Source organism: Polypterus senegalus, chromosome 16 (genome assembly GCF_016835505.1).
Source record: "Polypterus senegalus isolate Bchr_013 chromosome 16, ASM1683550v1, whole genome shotgun sequence".
Lineage (NCBI taxonomy): Eukaryota > Metazoa > Chordata > Cladistia > Polypteriformes > Polypteridae > Polypterus > Polypterus senegalus.
In genome coordinates, this window is record NC_053169.1 from 80,742,488 (window position 1) to 80,761,889 (window position 19,402).

General features: G+C 41.6%; 1 protein-coding gene and 1 long non-coding RNA gene across 2 annotated transcripts in view; one reads left to right on the forward strand and one right to left on the reverse strand.

Moving 5' to 3' along the window:
* Positions 1-1,714: 1,714 nt before the first annotated feature.
* On the forward strand, positions 1,715-18,056 carry LOC120516268. The gene is made up of 3 exons (XR_005630817.1): positions 1,715-1,778; positions 2,885-3,081; positions 17,977-18,056. It is a non-coding gene; the product is annotated as an uncharacterized LOC120516268 (long non-coding RNA).
* The window catches only part of sptlc3 (serine palmitoyltransferase, long chain base subunit 3), a 113,063-nt gene continuing 105,119 nt past the window's right edge, over positions 11,459-19,402 (reverse strand). Inside the window, exons 11-12 of the mRNA XM_039737815.1 lie at positions 13,040-13,169; positions 11,459-12,964 (exon numbers count right to left, since the gene is read on the reverse strand). Of these exons, the coding sequence (XP_039593749.1) occupies positions 12,851-12,964; positions 13,040-13,169 (244 nt within the window). The 3' untranslated portion in view covers positions 11,459-12,850. The remainder of the gene's footprint in view (positions 12,965-13,039; positions 13,170-19,402) is intronic.

Genomic DNA, 19,402 nt, shown 5'->3' on the forward strand with positions numbered 1-19,402 from the left:
TAATTTAGCAACAAACATGATTATTTTAAGTTAATACAAGCTAAATTCGATACACAAAGTGAACTTAATAGTTTATTTTTTGAGTGATACATGTCAAGATATCCCTTTACACCGTAACCCCAAACTGGATAAGCATCTCAGAAAATGGACGGGTGGATCTTTCCTACCAAATTGCTTCAATTAAAAGTTCTGAGCTAAGAGAATATGGACGCTAGGTGGCACTGTTGCCCCTTTAAACCCAACATATAGACACTGACAACAGGTAAAAGCACCAAGAAGATCTTTTTAATTATTTCCTTCTTTAAACAGTGCTCCCCAAGCACCACAGCCACAGTAACACAGGCAAGTAAATCACCAAGTACAATAATAAACAATATCCTTCTCTTTTCTCTGTCATCCACATCTCCCAGCAAGCGTTGTCTACTACCTCCCGACTTTGGCTCGCTTGCTGGGTTCCCAACAGTCCTTTAAATAGTACCTTCTGTCCGCGTGACTTGCCAGCACTTCCGGGTCAGATGGTGAACTTGAATGTTCTTCAGCCCAGAAGTACTTTCGGATTTCTGTCCTCGTGCCTTCGTACGTCCGGGCTGTGGGGAAGATGTAACTCCCCAGGTTCTCTCACAGCGTCCCCTGACAGCACCCACGGTACCCAGCAGGGCTGTGATATAAAAATAGATGTCCCATGGTGCCCTGTGGGACTCTGAGGCACTGCTACACTGCAGGGAAGCTGCCATCTATCGTCTTGGGAGATGTAGTGTCCCAAAGAGGTTGCCTTCCCCTATCCTTCCACTCTGTGGGCGTCCTGGCTGTGTTGAGCTGCCGGCTGTCTATCACAAGAAGAATACATCGTCTTGTGTTCTTCACTTTGACTGGGTGGTCATCTTTGCAACCTGGTCTCATAATTCTTGTTTGAAAACAGTCCCCAGACTACTGTTACTCAAATATATTTGACCTCTCTTGTGAATCCCTTTGGAATAAAAGTGAGCCCATTTAAATTAATTAGTAATACAATAAAAACAGAGTTTTTATAGTAATAGAACAACCACTCTGTACTTTATGTGGCTGCTTCATAAAAAGGTAGGGGCTTTCATATCGTACCACGATCAGTTTTATATAATGTGACCAGTTTATTTGGTCCCCCTTGCTTGATCTGTAGAGCCAATAGTATAGATAAAGATAAAATAAGTCGGCAGGCGCCAAGATCAGTGTATGTTCACACACCGAATCTGCTGATTAGAGGAGCATCTTTTGAAACACGCACAATTTCTGAAATGGGAGCAGTGGCCTCATCGGTGTGTTTCTTAGATGGAGTTTGTTCCCAGTCTTTTTTTCCCGCATTCCAAAGAAGGCGCTATATAAATAAACTGTATTATTATTATTTTTTTATTTTTTGGCCCCTCCTGAGTAAGCGTGGACGTGCGCAAATGTGCGCTGCGATGAACTTGAGTTCCGCTCCATTCAGGGTGAGCTCCTACCTTGTGCCCGATGCTGCTTGCATTGTCTGCGGCTCCGCTCAACTGGATGAACATGTGGCTGCAGTGGCTGAACGAGAGAGTGGCTGTGCAGGGAAAACACCACGTCACAGCTGAAGCCGGTGGCACCCAGCACTGCACAAACGCTGCCAGAGTGGAACTACAGCTCCCAGCATGCAACTGTGACGCCAGACTGCTAAGGATTGTGGCGCAGGGGTTGTTGGGAAGATGTCTGTTAAGGCGCTCAATTCAAAAACAACGCCGTCGTTGTTTTCCAGTAATTTCCACAGCCAGGGCCAGATTAAGGTGGGTGCTATTGATTAGGCCCATATGAAAATAGATGAGATTTTTCCGGAAGTTGAACAGTTTTTCTTTGCTATGGTAACCTCAAAATAATTCATAGAATGAAATTTGGAGTCCGATTTTCGGGCGCCTAGACACAGCGTTACTTATTACACAGTTACTATTGCTTTTTGCGCTGTGACGTAACTATAACGTCGTTGTGTTTATTGTTAACCGAAGATTTCAAGTTAATGCTATCAATTTTACGTTAAACAGTATACTTAGTAATTTAGCTGCGTTTTTTGCAATAGCTTAGGGATTCTTGCCACTTTATTGTTATTCGGTAAGTGTACGTAGCAAAGTTTTCACCTTTAAAGTTAGTGGTACAGTAAAAATTGATGGCTATTTAAATGGTTATATGTAAAGGTAAAACTACAAGCCGGCCACGATACTACGTCGTTATTATTATTCATGTTCAATAAAAGCTGGCTGGTTGCGTCACAAGCAATTAAGGCTCCTTGGTCGGTCTGAGTGCGCATGTACGGTGAGTGTCGAATGCAGAGGCACCAACGCCGAGAAACAAATAGTCCTTTTTTGCGCTGCAAAGCACATTTTTCTGGATTTTAACTTCATAATTACTATACAGTTCTTTGTTCAACGTCTGCTCGTGTAAGGAAAGTATTGCTCATTGGGCAGCCTGCACAATAATGCAGTGCTGAATAGCGGAACTTGAACCCAGTCAGAGACAAGGGGTGTGAGAAATCATCAGATTAACTTGTTTAATTTCTTTACAGCCCTGTTAACACTTAATTGGAGCTGTGTCAAAATGAATTCTTTTCTCCTTTGAAAGATAAAATGGGTATGTGTGCGTGTTCTGAAAAACAGGAAATAAACTTTCATGAATCGTATGTCAAGGAAATATTACTAAGTTAATAGCAGTACATTTCCAGTAGATGGCAGCAGTAGATCGATAGTGTACCTTAATGAAATTCTTTGGAAGGATGACACTTTGTATATTTATAATGTTAGCAGCTGGATGTGGAACTCCGCAATTAAAATAGTTAAATGTACCAAAAATCAAGGTCAGAAGAAGTAAGAACATTAACAAAGGCGTATTTGTCACTTTGAAGGTGGGAGCAATGAGGCTGCAGCGACTTCTGGGAGAGGCAGAGAGATGCTGTGCGCCCTTTTTTGTTTAATGAATCAGAAAGCCAGGCTTTTTAACAGCTTGTTCATGGGATTTGGTTCATTAGAAGTCACCTTGACATGAAACACGCTCCATCCACTACAGTTCTGCGTTGGACATTCATGTTCCGGTAGGACAAAGGTGTCATTTTTTTCTAGTAGGCTGTTTACTTGGGTATATAACCATCTGTTTCATATGGTAAACTGGACTGTGTTTGTATGTATTAATCATTTCTGTGCCGGTTGCTATTTACTGAGGTCAGCATCTTGGGTTATTGAGGTAGGTTTATTGTTGTAAATAGTTTTCTTAATATGCTTTTTTTTTTAACCTCTGTGTAGCTCGTCCCTGTGGAAGACATCTTGGTTGAATCAGCTGGGTGATGTCCTTGGTTCCCCGTAAAAATAAAATAAAAGTGCCTCAGGGCCACTCCAACGTGACATCTAGTCCAAGTGCATATGAAACTTGGGGACTGCAGTTGGTGTTCTTGGCTCTAGAGGATGTCCTATTACATGACTAAAATTGCAGGACATAACCCATCAGACAACTATGTAATGTCTTTCTTGTTCAGTTTTATATTTCCAAAGTGTCCTGAACTAGGAGTCCCAAGTACAGTACTAAAGAGTTCAAAAGCACTTCCAATAACGGCCACTAGAGGGGGATCTCACCATCAGACTCCAGTTAGTAATAAAGGTAAGCACCAAGCCTTTATAAAAGGTTTATTCTTCACAAAAACTATTCCAATTAGGAGCACAAAGGCGAAATGGAATTGCCCGAAACACAAAGGGCAATCCAGTCCAAATCAAACAACTCCCAAAACAGATTCCAAAAGACAAGGTCCAAAAAACTGAGCAGAAAGCCAAAATGTCAGAGATCCAATAATTAACAGGATTCACAATAAACACAGGTAATCTCACCACTGCCTGGCACACTTGAAATGAACCACCAAGGCCAGTGAGAGACACTCTGGATTTATAGGATGGAGGGCAGTTCTTGATGGTGATTGGCAGGTGGCCCCACCCTTTGGGGACCCACCCACAAAATACATAAAGCACAAGACGTTGGGCAGACAAGTTTCTCTTCTGTTTGTAAGGACCAAAACACTGGTGTTTCTTATTCCTTGTAGCTGCATTCCTATGCAGGGTACTTCTGGCTGAGCACTCAGTGATTGTCAGCTCTCACAACTTGATTTTATGGGGGCAAGTCACAGACTGGTTAGCGTTACAAGAGCCTGCTGCGACAACAATGTCTAAGGTTATATAAATGAAGTCAGTGTCTTCATATCACTGGTAAAGCCATGTCATGTAACATGGGCTTATTAGAGACAGGTCAGCAACTGATGAAGGGAGAGGTAGATCTCGTAATCCCAATGTTGTGAGCGCGTGCCCCTCCTATGCTGTCTCAGGGTGGACACCTCAAGGGTTAATATGGAAGTGCAGCCCTCAGCGATTCCTCACCAGTGACAAGAGACCTTGGTGCCAATCGGGTGCATCTCCTCATGACTGTAGAGTGCATGTTAGTAGTTAGACTTTTTCAACGAAATAATGAAACATGTGGCACTGCCAGGTAAGTCATGTAATTGTTTTAAAAATTGGAGAGAATTCAGCTGAATGCTGTGACTTTTCTATTCAGCAGATCTCAGCCCCGACCACTTCTGTAGGAGGAGACCCAATAGGGGGTTTGCCAACTTGAACTTAATAAATCCTGAAGTGCGTAGAAAATATAATCAATATGCTACTTTTACTGTGCTAAAAGGAGGAGGAAGGAGGTCTCTGTGCACCCCAGTTACGTCAGGGTTGCACCCAAAGAAGAAATCCAGGCACGGTGTCCTATAATGATGTAATAATAAGGGGGTCCACCTCAGAACACGTGAACCTTTGTGCTTCTTTCGTGTGGAGTTTGTAGGTTTTTCAAAAGCATGTCAGCTGTAAACAGAAAGGCCTGCCTCCTTCCTCACCCCAATGGCTCCTGTAGCACTCTTTAAAGTCATTGATGGCAGAAAGCAGGAGAGCAAAATTCTTCATATAGCAACTTTGAAAAATCCAGCTCCATGAATCTCCTCAGCATGGTAGACTTTCCTCCACTTAATTGATGCCACCTTCTTTAGCTCTGTGGCCATTCCTTTAGCTTCTGTGCCTCAGAAATCTGGGACAGACCAAAAGGGTACAGGTTGCTCCCAGCCAAGCCAGGATATCAGTGTGAACCTGCCTGATGAGGAGCTGAAATGTATCTGGAGCAATGTGAATCCCTAACAGCAATACTCTGCACTACCACAGTCTTCAATCCGGGGTGAATGCCATTTTAAGCACACCTTTAGGAACGAATGTGATCTGTCAGTGTGCACTGCATAGTCGAAGTAGCTGAACCGTATACATTTGGTGTTGCAATTTTACCTATTTGTAAATGAAAGCTGGTAAAATCTGCTGTAGGAGAATCTGAATGGTCACGTAGAAAAAACAGCTCCTACTGGTCTTGTTTACCGGGACTACTGTAATTGTCCATAGGTTACTTAATGACTGAAACGCCATGTTTGCCATTACCTTATACACACTTTAATCTCTGGACTTGACATCTGGTTGATTGACTGCCATAGCTCCTACACCTCATGATGTTTTGTCTACGAGGGTCCTCCAAGAATTTGACCATTGGTTTGGTTCTAGGAGAGGATAGACCTCACAGTCATGTCATACCCACAGATGATTGGTAGGCACATTAATTATAGTGCTACATTGGCTTTGAAGCTGGATACACTCCTTGGATATACACTACTCACAAAAATTAAAGGAACACTTTAAAGAAACACATTAGATACATCAGATCTCAATATGAAGTTGGATATCTATACAAATAACGACAGGGCAATGTCTTAGGAACAAAAGGATGCCAAGTCTTTTAATGGAAATAAAAGTTTTCTGCCTACAGAGGGCTCAATTGTGTAGACACCCTAAAATCAGAGTGAAATGAAGATGTGGCAGGCTAGTCCATTTTTTCAAAACTTAATTTCTGCTACTCAAAATGCTTTTCAGTATCTTGTGTGGCCCCCACAAGCTTGTATGCATGCTTGACAACGTCGGGCATGCTCCTAATGAGACGACGGATGGTGTCTTGTGGCATTTCCTCCCAGATCTGTATGAGGGCATCCCTGAGCTGTTGTACAGTCTGAGGAGCAACCTGGCGGCGCCTAATGGACCGAAACATAATGTCCCACAGATGTTCTATTGGGTTTAAGTCAGGGGATCGTGAAGGCCATTCAATTGTTTCAATTCCTTCATCCTCCAGGTACTGCCTGCATACTCTTGCCACATGAGGCCGGGCATTGTCGTGCATTAGGAGGAAACCAGGACCTACTGCACCAGCGTAGGGTCTGACAATGGGTCCAAGGATTTCATCCTGATACCTAATGGCAGTCAAGATGCCGTTGTCTAGCCTGTAGAGGTCTGTGAGTGTGGATATGCCTCCAAGATCATCACTGACCCACCACCAAACCAGTCATGCTAAACGATGTTACAGGCAGCATAATATTCTCCACGGCTTCTCCTGACCCTTTCACGTCTTTCACATATACTCAGGGTGAACCTGCTCTCATCTGTGAAAAGCACAGGATGCCAGTGGTGGACCTGCCAATTCTGGTATTCTATGGCAAATGCCAATTGAGCTCCCGGTGCTGTGCAGTGAGCACAGGGCAGTAGACATTTGGGCCCTCAGGCAACCCTCATGAAGTCTGTTTCTGATTGTTTGGTCAGAGACATTCACACCAGTGGCCTGCTGGAGGTCATTTTGTAGGGCTCTGGCAGTGCTCATCCTGTTCCTCCTTGCCCAAAGGAGCAGATACTGGTCCTGCTGATGGGTTATGGACCTTCTATGGCCCTCTCCAGCTCTCCTAGAGTAACTGCTTGTCTCCTAGAATCTCCTCCATGCCCTTGAGACTGTGCAGGGAGACACAGCAAACCTTCTGGCAATGACACGTATTGATGTGCCATCCTGGAGAAGTTGGACTACCTGTGCAACCTCTGTAGGGTCCAGGTATCGCCTCATGCTACCAGTAGTGACACTGACTGTAGCCAAATGCAAAACTAGTGAAGAAACAGTCAGAAAAGATGAGGAGGGAAAATGTCAGTGGCCTCCACCTGTTAAACCATTCCTGTTTTGGGGGTCATCTCATTGTTGCCCCTCTAGTGCATCTGTTGTTAATTTCATTAACACCACAGCAGCTGAAACTGATTAACAACCCCCTCTGCTACTTAACTGACCAGATTAATATCCCATAAGTTTCATTGACTTTATGCTATACTCTGATTAAAAAGTGTTCCTTTAATTCTTTTGAGCAGTATATGTATACTCTGCAGGTGGTCATCTGCTTCTTAGTAAAGGGTCAAGTCCCTCTGTTCTTTTGTTAACCCTTTAGCCCACCTGGACGACATGAGTTTTCCTAGTGCATGTATAGAAGCCTGCAAAGATGCTGTGGCCAGCACCTTCTTTGGTCTTCATTGGGTTTTATTTGTCCTGGAGATGTGAAGATGCTGCCTCCTAGGTCAAGAGGAGCTTAAAATTGACTTGAGGAGGTCCATCATCTGAGTGCATTTGTTTGGTGTTCTAACAATAGCTTATGGTTGGGAGGCTGGCTGGTAGACCCTCCTCTTGGACCCCTAGATAGCTACTATATTCTGGCCTGTGAAAGTGGAATGTTATAAAGTCTGTGTCATTATTTTCATGGATGGCCTAGTGCTGATGACGAGATGGCAGGGAATTGATGACAGATACCAGTGTTACCCCTGTCAACTCGAACAGGCAACATAGATAGTGAAGGGCAAAGATGTCTGATAAGATGGCAGCACCCTCTTGGTGTTGTCACATTGATTTTCTCTGGGCTGGGTTTTCTCTAGAGAAGATAAAAAAACTTAGCAGTGTCTGACAATCTCTCGCCTCAATTACACAGCGTGGGATGAGATGAAAGAGTTGGTCAGGTCTGTTTGCACTTGGTACCCTTCCTCATCAAGCTCTTTGTCGGTGCTATCCTCCGCTTCATTTCCCAGTACTGCCCCTATATTTTTAGCCTCAAGGAGCCTCCTTTGTGTATGAAGATGCAGATGTCATTTCAGTCGCTTTACATCCTGGATTTCTGTTGGGTTCTCTAGTACAATCTGGTAGCTCCTCAGTTCTAACTCTTCTGCCACTGCTCCTAACCTTACATTAGGTGGATTCCTAACCACACTGGTGCTTAGTTGTGACTTTTCCATATCTTCACTTCAGTATGTTGCTCTGGGCAAAGGTTAATTTGGACTCGCAGAGCTGCCACTTTCTCAATTCATTATATTTGATTGCTGATCTTGGCAACCCAATGCCTGATCGTATCTCACCTTCTAAAGATGGCATAGCATATTCAATTGGGTGGAATGCACTGTCCAATCTTAGCTCCTGTTCCTGCTGTCTTTCTCCTGCCCTCATTCTGCAGTCGCTGACTGTTGTGCATACTTCCTCTCAACACCACAGGTAGGCCGTAAATGTCACAGTTTTGTGGTTTCATTCCGACAAACCACTGAGATGTTGGAAAGGTGCTGCAATGGCACCTCGGACAAAAACTCAGGAAGAGTACTTCAAATGACTTTCAGAATTACGACACAGTGGATTCCCATGGAGTGCCCACATTATTTCATACAGTTCTCTGTTTTCTAAATAAGAACATTCCTCCACATTGCAGTTAGCACTACAGAAAGCAAGAAGCAGATTGGACCACTCCGTCTTCAGGTTTACTGTAAACTATGCTGTAAATGGCAGGGCATCCAAATCCACAGTTTGTCCCCACCTGCCTACCTCTACAGTGGTGCCCTCCATACTTGTTTTAATTTGTAATAATATGGTTAATGGCTGGTGAACAAGGAAGACGGGAGCACCTGTCATAAAGCACATACTCCCCTCAACTGCTTTATGGGGTCAGGTCTTGTTAATCCTATCCATATTTAATTTGAGTCTCAGTTTCCCTTTGATAATAAAGTGTTTTTTATAGATTCTTTTCCACAGTTACAGTACTGAACTGCTGCCTCCTTATTTCTATAACTTATTCTCGACTAGGTTAAACCATCCCCTCAAAAGCAAAAAAGAGAGTAAGTGGTTAGAGAAAGAGTATTTATTGTTTAATGGCTGACAAGTGTGTATTTAGTTATGTGTGTCATTTTGTGGTTGTGACTTAGGAAGATTCTAATTTTGATGTTTATTTGGAATTTTCTTTACAAAACTTAAATTTGCTAATGTTTTTATTCATGTGAGGTCTTCTGGCTTGTCATGTGACTCAAGGAGTGTCATCATAGAAGTGATTGTGGTAGTGTTCGTACTCCACGTCATCCCTCGGTATGTGTTTTTCTCAACCTTTTTTCAAGTGTCATTGTGGGGTCTCCCATGGTGGGTTGGGTAGAGTGGGATCGTCAGAGCAGGTCGGAGGACTGAGTGTAATTTTTAGAGTGGGGACCACCGTGACCCTCTACCATTATAAACAAGACGAACCCTGTCTTACGGACACATTGAAGTGCTTGAAGATTATTGTGAGCTCTGAGAAATAATGGGAAATGACAAAAAGAACAAGGAGTGGTCAAGCAAAGCAAGGGTCATAACCTGTGAGATCAGAAAAAATCAGAGCTACCATGTACAGAAGGACAAAATGAAATTCATGTGTCAAAATCAAAGAAAAGTTCGAAAACAAAATCAAAATCCTATCGCTAGGGCCTACTTGGGAAATGAGCTAACTAATGCTAAAGATCCTTTTCAAGGTTGTGTTATCTTTCTAGGGATAATGCGTGGTGTGAATCCCACCATGTTTATACGTGTTACTGTTCTGCTAGAGTTGGATTTCTAGCACTTTAGAAGGAGTAGGACTGGAAAAAGAGAAAAGTCGAAAGTCAGTTCACTCAAAAATAGTCAAAACCAGAAGGTGTAAGGAGAACCATAGTAAAAATTTGGACAGTTTAATGTCTGTGGCAGAGCGACGGGCATTAAGCCAACTCCTGTCAATCATGAAGAATCCACTGCATCCACTGAACAGTGTCATCTCCAGGCAGAGGAGTAGCTTCAGTTACAGACTGCTGTCACCGTCCTGCTCCACTGACAGACTGAGGAGACCCCACACTATGCGACTCTTCAATTTCATCCGGGGGAGTAAATGCTAACATTACTCAAAGTTATTGTCTGCTTTTACATGCATTTTTTATTACTATTTAATATTGTTTTTTTGTATCAGTATACTGCTGCTGGATTATGTGAATTTCCCCTTGGGATTAATAAAGTATCTATCTATCTATCTAATAGTGCCTTTCATATCTATCTATCTATCTATCTATAAATTGCAGACCAAAAATATCACTGTCAAGAACAACTTTAAATGAATATTGCCGCTGTGAACTGTTTTTATCTGTAATTTGTTATAGAAATATTGTCATGCTTCCTTACTATTTTTTACATCCTACTTATATTTTGAACAGTGGAGAATTAATTTGTCATTGGCTGTTTATATTGACAGCTTTTTGAAAGGCTTAAAATTATTTTATCACGTTTATTCTTAGCTGACGTTAGTTGTTTCGTCACCTTGGCTATGACCCAACAGTGCTCACGTGTGACGTCACTTAAGCGACGCGTTGAAAGATCACCCTTCCATTCTGTCCCCATCTGTTTGTGAATATTGTAAGACTTTGCTTGCGTTTATTTTTCCATTGATTTCTCCATTTAAAGACTCTTGGTTACATCACATTTTGACTGGTTAATGTTCTTTTAAACTCTTGGTTAGAATCTTTGCTTTGGTTAACGACTGTCTCTTCTTTCGATTCATTTGCACTTTCTCCTGTGCTGATTTTTCATTCAGCATTAACAATCGCTAACAAAAGGTTGTGTTTATCTGCAGACTTGGATGAGGAAATAATGTCACCGCTGACCTTTTAACCAGTCACGTCAACAATGTCGGAGCTGTGACTTCTGTGGCCATAATCACAGGCAACGGGGAGCCGCATCCTGAAGATGGGACTCACAAAAAGTCAGTGTCACTAATCAAAAGAAAAAGTGTCAGAACGGTGAAAAATAATTTTCAGAACTTTACGTCTTAAACTCAAAAACTAATAACCTGTCTGAATTCCTTGTGCTGAAAAAAAGCCTATATGGGTACAAAGAAATCTATATAAAATGTGACAAAAAGCAGAAGACATTCATTTCATAAGGGGCATCAATGTGATTCTCCATGGCATATGACCTGCCAGAAGATGGTGTGTATTTAAATAAAGACTCTGTCACGCTCATGCACCTAGGAGACTGTTTAACGGCTTTAGTGATGGTAATTCTCCACCACTCCAGGAGATGGTGCTGTGTGATAACGTTCTTTCTTTTCCTCTCACTGAAGACCAAAAGACTGACAGCTCCCTTCCACCGATGTCACTTATGGTGTCCACCTAGACCCGCCTCTTCCTGCCTGGTCGCCACATGACCAGTAGGACCACCACATTAGGCAGTGAATTGTTAGGACTAACATCTGAAGAAGACTCTTGTGTGTAGTTCACGTGTTTATTTTGAAACCTTTAGACATCCAGTTATACGGGGGAAGCCTAGCCTAAAATGCCCCAATACTTTGATGGTCTCTGTCTTGTTTCTTACAACGTAAACAAATTTTAACTTAGTAAATATAAATCTCAATGATAAACAAACATTAAAATTAGAATTCTAATGAGTCACAACACCAGAATACACAGAATAACACAAATAAAATGGTCTGATACTACGCACTGACTCTGTTGGATCACAGGCTGCAGTGAGCGGAACTATGAAAGAAATTGTAAAAAAGTACTGGTTGGTCAGTCTTCATCACCAGTTTACATCCCACAAAATAATAGAGTAGTGGACCTTGTACCGTGCAGAAAGAGTGCCCATTGCCACTCCTCACATGAGGTTTTTCAAAGCTGTTCAAACTTTCTTTCATATATGTTAGTGATTTATTGTAAAGGACAAAAATGAATAAAAAATTCAGAGAATGGGATGCTGTGTTTAACTGTGGAAGTAAAGGCCATTCCTTCTTCATTCCCTCTTTGTGTTCTTCTGGTCATACACTGGGGGGGTCACTAGCAGACATTCTTGGAAGTTTGACTCCTTGCTTCACTTGCAGTGCTGTCTGAATCTGAATCTTTAGCTTTGTGATCAAATCCATTATTTATATTTGGTATTACGAAATCCATCAAATTGTTTGAGGTGACCTCATCCGGGCTTGATGAAAGGATGAGGTGTGAGAAGAATGCCACAGCAGCACATGGGGTGGACGAGATCGTGCTGAAGGTGAGAGGTCAGATGTTGGAAATGCACTTTAATGGAAAGGAGGATGAGTTGATGGGGTCTCTCATTCTATTTAATAATAAAAGAGGTCCAGTCTATCCCCTCCTGGAAGCAGCAAAACAAAAACCCGCTGAAATTCCAATCAGCTAGCAGCTCTAAGTTTCCGGACACACCCTGAGGGGTCTGTTTTTTTTGGCTCCTTGCTTGTGCCCTTCATGTGTTGTTTTTATGTGTTTTGTAAAGGAGGCAATCGCTTAGAAATACTGAGCAGTCCCGCTGTCAGCACAACTCCCCTTGTGTGGCCCACCATTCATACTTCGGTGGGAAAGGTGCGGTAAAACAGACTGAAAGAACATCACTGGGACTGCAGAGCTGATTGCCTGGAGGCCCTTCTGGTAGCCGCACAACATCTGCCTTTTGTCCTCTTTTTGGTCATTTAGGGATTGCGTGGGGCGTGTTGAGTTGTGTAAGGGTGATTCTGTGCAATGCACTCATGTTCTTTCCCACAGGAGCGGAAACACACACGTCAACAGAGGTTCCCTTCATAGACAAGACATTCCCTCTATGTCATATTTCCAGATGCTCCCTCCCGCCCGGCAGCCACAGAAGAAAGGAATATTTAATCGTCCATCTCAAAACTCGTTTCGTCGTAGAGTTCTGGTCGTGATGACCTTGTGTGTCGAGAGTACTTCAGAACCAGGTGGTCTCCCAACTCATCCAGCGCATTCAACACCTGCAAAGAAAGGAGTCGGTTGGTTAATCATCGAGTGAAGAGTAGCTGAGCAGACCTGTCGGATTATGAACTCACCTTGTCCAGCATGGGAGTTGTGTGAGCTGCAGACACACAGAAGCGAGCCCTGGCCTCTGTAATCGGAGTTGCAGGAAATCCCACGACCACCACTCCAATTTTTCTCTTGAGCATCTCACGAGCAAAAGCACTGGAATGCAAAGAACTGGGAGTCAGTGCCATAAGTGGGGGGAAGCCAGGCCAAGCCAAGAGAGCATATAAGCAATTCGACCCATAAAATGTGCTCTGTAATACCAAGATGAACTGAACGACTGTACAAATACAGGCTGGCAGGCCCTCGCTAGCAGGCCTCAGAATGACATTAACACTATACCTTAAGAGCCTGTCTATGCACAGGGCAGACTCAATTGAACTTCAATAGATGCTTTCAACCAGAATGGGTGCAAATCTACATAGTGCCGTTCCACCCTCAGTAATGTTCAATGGGGTCTCTAAGTTGGCTCCACTGTGTCTGTGAAACTACTGGTACTACCTGGTGGGCTCCTGCTGCCTTTGGTGTCCAAAATGAAGATTCCAGAACACAACATGTATGGAAAGACTAATAAGTTAATCCATGTAAAAAAAGTTGTTTTGTCTATTCTTTATTCTATGGGAATCGTAAATGAGTTAAATAAAAACAAAAAACAACCTCTAGATGTGTATCCACAAGGTTTGACAGCAGCAGCTTCTATAGCCCCAGAGCTCTGACAATGGCGGTTTCAGCTTACAAGATAAAACAATACTGACAGAGCTCATCTAGCCTATGGCGCCTTTATTCTGCAATCTAAACATGGCTCACGTCTGACGACACTTGACTGATTTGACCAGAAGCAACAAAGGAAAGAAGAGAGGCTTCACATTTAGTTCAGAGTGCCGAGGACACAAAGACGGCACTCAGGGGCGATGGTGTAACTCTAATCACTTAGGGTCACTGCATTTTATGTAGATGGGTCTTTCGAATGAGACCCCTGACCTTTAATTAGTCTGACCTGGAGAGATGCTCTTAGGCAAATGTGAGGAGTTCATATGCATTATACTCTAATGTTAAAATTGCTTTGGAAAACACTCCATCTTTACTATGAAAGGTGCTATATAAACGTTTACTTATTAACAGCAATTTTGCTATGCCCTGTAGAAAATGACCTACCAATAGCAGCGACATCAAGAAAGGTGTGATATAACCTAAAATCTTTATGCATGGAATGAAGGGCTCAAATCGCAGACTTCATACTTGCTGTCTGTTCTCCCTGTGTCCCCATGGATTATCCCCGTATTCTCATTTTCATACCACAGGCGCTCATGAGATTGACTGGCAGGTCCAGTATGTCTGAGTTTGTACCTCAATGGAATGGTGGCCTGCCTGGCATTTGATGCTTAAAGAGGAGGCTGTGGATTTCTGTAAAAGTTTACTGGAATGGAGGTCTGAAAAATGAATGAATAACTAAATGGTTCTTTGTTACAGATTTATTTATTTATTTCAATTATATAATACATTAGACAGCATGGCACATGATGAATTGCGATCTACTGGTCCAGCACTTAAATCTTAGAGCAAAAGCATCTAATTGAAATGAGTAGAGCCACATGTCTGCAATATGTAGTTTGATATAATCTACTATTATTAGCTGGCTTCAGTCCACAATAAATGATGGACTGTTGATCTAGCCCTTAAATCTAAATGCAGAATCATCATTGATTTAAACTGAATTCACTCCGCAATACTTACGATTGTCAAGTATGACACACTCACTCAAGAATGTTACTCTCAACACATCCATTCTTTGTAATTCTCTTTGTGAACTAGTAAAACACATTGCATTTTTCATTCCAACAGAAGGACATAGATGATTGTCTGAATTTTAGTGACTCAAAGTTTGCTTTTTTATAGTTGTTAATTGAATGTCTTATTTATTTACATGGTTTATGTATTCCTGCTTATTCCACTACATTAATGTGGGAAGATCACAAGTTGTTTAATGGGCTTGAATGAGATTAGTACTCCCTCTCTCGTTTTTGTTTAGTTCCTCTATTTTTTCTATTCAAATTTTCCTTTATTAAGCTACAGCGTCAGTTTGTCTGTTACTATAATTATGTAGAAACTGACTGATCTTTTGTTCTCGATAACAATGCTGGGTACAAGATGGATTTCGACGTTCTCTTTTGGTTCCTGTGCAAGTGTCTCAGAGTTGGAAAACGGTCTTAAATGGCTCCAAAATCTTAAAAGTGATGCAAATTAGTCCTACTCTTCAAAGAAGGAGTAAAATCATTTTATCAGTTATTCTAACTTAAGAAACTACTCCTCCTGAGCTGTCCGGATTTGCTAGGAGCTGCCAGAAGATGGTGCACAGGCAGAGATCAGAATGCACAATCTGGGAAAGGCAGGAGGCTTTGGAAAAGGATGGAATAAAACTCATAACAGATCTTGTACATCATATCATCACTCCCATGAACTGTCAGGCAAAATGCAAATGTTGGCAATGTTATATCTTTTTTTGGCTACGGGGAAAATGTAGCTTTGGAATAGTGATGATTTGGGCAACTCACAACCAGCCATTTCTCAAATTTTGATACCAAACTTTGAACACCCTTATAAGACGTGAAGTATTACACAGATTACGACGTTACCAAAGCACTCCACATGTAAAATAATTTTCAAGCAAACTGCATTCATGCAGAGCACTAGTTTTCCTGGAGGTGTTGGTGTGGTTGTTGGCACACCCTTAAAGGTCAGTGGCCCAAGTGTGGATGAGCACACAAATGTGAATCACAAGCGACATTGCAGTATCAACACACAGGTGGTCTTGGAGGCAAACTACATTATAGTAGTCAGCATATTACCCTGAAGATAGGCGGGGCTGGATGGGTGATTGACAGCAAAAAGCCACACAGATCTGCTGAGACTTAACATTTTCACAAACGCGCAGAATATTCGCAATCCACTTTACATGCCCTGAAAGATTCAAAAAGGCAGGCACTGACTCAATAGAGCCTCACGGAATATAAGGGGAGAATCATGGAGAGGGACATGGCAACAGAATCTGGAAAATAATTGGGAACACTGGAAGAGTGAACACAGCCTCAGAAAAAGAGCAAGAATTGCCATGGCTAGTCAGAGTATAACAGGTGTTTCCCATGGCTGTAACAATGGAAAGCTGATTCTTTTAAAAGTACGACTGTGGATCATTTATTGTTAAATAAACGTGCCTGTTATCAGGCTTTACTCTCATTAGATTTGTGTGTGTTTGGGTCTCATTACTTATTACAGTATGATTCTTGATGTTGGCAACAATTATATGCAGCTTAGGCAGTATTCTACCTTATTTCCTCCTTGTTCTTCTTCTCCTGATTATTACTATTATTGTTATTGTGCTGAGGCCTTAAGGTTAGTATCAGAAAACTACAAAGTGTCATCTTTATTTCCTTCTTGAATGCCACAAAATCATGATGTCATTAATTCTCAAACTTGATGTCCTACTCCTCACTAGCAGTGGGTGGAGGACACTTTATAAATACTTCTCATGTCCTCCTCTGGGGCAGGACAATTTTTTACCCTAGACAAACTTTTAGTTAAATTCTGAAAATTAACTCTGAGATGCTTGATGAATACGGGCACTTATCTCAAGCTCTTGACTGTTTTAACAACTTCTCTTCCATTGCTACCATAACACTCACAGAAGTCTCCTTACAAGATCACAAAGGCTCTTCTCTGCATTTCATTTTGGTGCTTCTGTGTCTTCTTTTTTTTAGCATGGCATCCAGAACTGCACACACATAGAGCTTTTAAGCATAACCTTCCTTGATTTATGTTCAACATTTTTTTACAACCTACCCTAACATTTTATTTGACTGCCTCTGCACATTTCCGGGATTCTTTTTTCATTGCCTGTTCCCTGTAGGTAGGCCTAATTTGTTTTGCATTTGCTCTTTTCGACATTAAACTCTATTTAGGCTTCTAGGGGTTGTCCAGGCCCTTAAAAAGAGTGTTTGTTGCTAGCCTTAGTATTTGTTGTCCTTCAAAGTTTGATGCCATCTGTAATTTTATCTCAAGTTATGTTGTTACAATAAACTAAATAAGGTAACATTCCAAGAACGTAATGCTTTAATACTAAATATATTGATAGAAGTAGATGCTTTATTTGTCTCCAATGGGAAATTAAAACTTTACAGAAGCTTGATAGACAGAGAGAGAGAGAGAGTAAGAGATAAAAAATTCTAATGTTTACATAATACTAGGGGGCTCTGCCCCCTGCTTGCTTCACTTGCCAACCCCCGGGTGGGCACTACGCACTAGCTACTTCGAGGCTCTGCTGTTTGTGTATGGGGAAGTGGATGTACAATTTAAAGAGATTGTTATTTTCATGGGAATTGTTACATATGGATAATAGAACTAACTATTTTACATTACAGCGAGTAATTAAACATAGCAAAAAATAGTAAAACATAATAAATTGAAAGAAAATTATGTTTTATGTTGCACTAGAGGTATTTGTTGCGTTATACGTTTTCGTTCTGTTTGGCTTTGAAATTAATACGCAAATACTTTTTAAACTTACACTTTTACTGTAAAACTTCAATAAAAACAATATTTGGAATGAACTTTTCATCAATATCGCATTGAATTTTGATTCCATGTTTGTACTTACATCGTGACAATGCAACGTATAACTGCCCTTGAGTGAATATCGTTTCTTTCTCTCTAATAAATAAACCAACTTTTTCGAACGTTTGTCCCTTTGATTTGTTAATTGTCATAGCGAAAGCTTTTCTAACGGGAGACTAAACGTTTTAATAAGAATGGCATATCAAGATCTCCTTTGGTGTCTAATGTTATCTTACCTTTCTTGTTGCCTGTCACGCACGAGTGTTTGGGGAACAGCGGACTGACCCGGGTTGCTATGGAAAACGTACCGCGAGGGGTCAATGACAGGGTACTAACTTGTCTTTCCTTCCTCCTTCAGAAAGCCCGAGGCCTCACCGATATAAACAAACGCCATGACGGCTACAGGAAGCACGCACTTCCGGGTCTGTTTATCCCCTCTGACGACCCTGATGACTTCATTTCCCAGAATCCACCACGAATACCCTGCATCCTTCACATCAATCTCCGGTCCGCCTCCATAAAAAGTCCCTCCTTTCTCCCCTCATTGTCTTTTGCTTTTCTAAACGTTTTGTGATTGACTAACTGTCTGAATTTTGGTTAGAGTATACGGGGCTGAAACCCCAAATCTTGCAACGTGTGTTGTCTTATCTATTACACCTGTTAACATTTTACATGTTAGAATTGTTTGACCAATTTTGAATACAACTAATCTTGTCCCATTGCATAGCCCATCACTAAAACATAAATTACACAATAACGTTACGACACATCCTTCTTTCAACAGTAATTTGGCCGGTGGAAGACCAGACGGTGTTAACGGTTGTAGATATTCTACGTGATATTGTAAGGTGATGTTTTCATCTTCCGCACCATTACCACCAACTCTTTCAGCATAGTCTATTGATACGCATTTAAACAATGTGTTATGTAACGATTGTCACATTTCGGGTTAATTTTTTTGACTTCATCGTTTCTCTGTGCTAGGATTGCCCCTGTACTCATTTCTTCTGTAGATAACCCTTCGGGATGAAATTCTTCAATAAGATTTGGACATAACAAGTCTTCTTTTATTGGGAACTTAAAGTGAGGAAAATGTAAAAAGTTATAAGAGCTGAGAGTGCAGGAACTGTGTCTGACAAAGGCATTCACACAAATGAGAGGTGAGAGGACCAGCTTGAAAAATCTCTTGGCAATAGTCTTGTCTCGTCTCAAAATTTTCTTTTAAAATAGATAGATAACAAAGAACAAATCCCCAAACACAGATAAGACCTTCTTGCTTGGATAGGGGAAAGCTGCTGCTATCCATAACAGACGTGAAAGTGGCAGTAAGAAGGTCAAACCTGTCCAAGAAGGCATTCACGTTTGAATGCAGAAGGTCCAGATGGTTGTGTCCACAATGGGAACAGGCTGTTAGAAGTTTGTTCAGTGTGACACCTTTAGAGTGTTGATATTAGTGTGAATCACTGCAATTGCCGATTTTAGAAATAAACATCAACAGGATGATGCAACCCCCTTGTGGGCAGTGACACGGACGCATTCAGTCGGCATTTCATAATCTGGATAACACATGCCAGCTTTAATTGTAATGTGCTTGTGTCTTATATTTCTCATTCACGTAAGTCTCCAGATTCTCTACTGCTTATTCCACTCTGTCTGATCATTCGTCTACTTCTTTCTCTTTTCCTACTTCAATATGGTGTATGTCAACCTTCTCCATAGAACTCGGTCCTGCAGGTCTTCTCCAGTCAAGCCCTTTTCCTTTAGATCTTCTTTTACTTTATCCA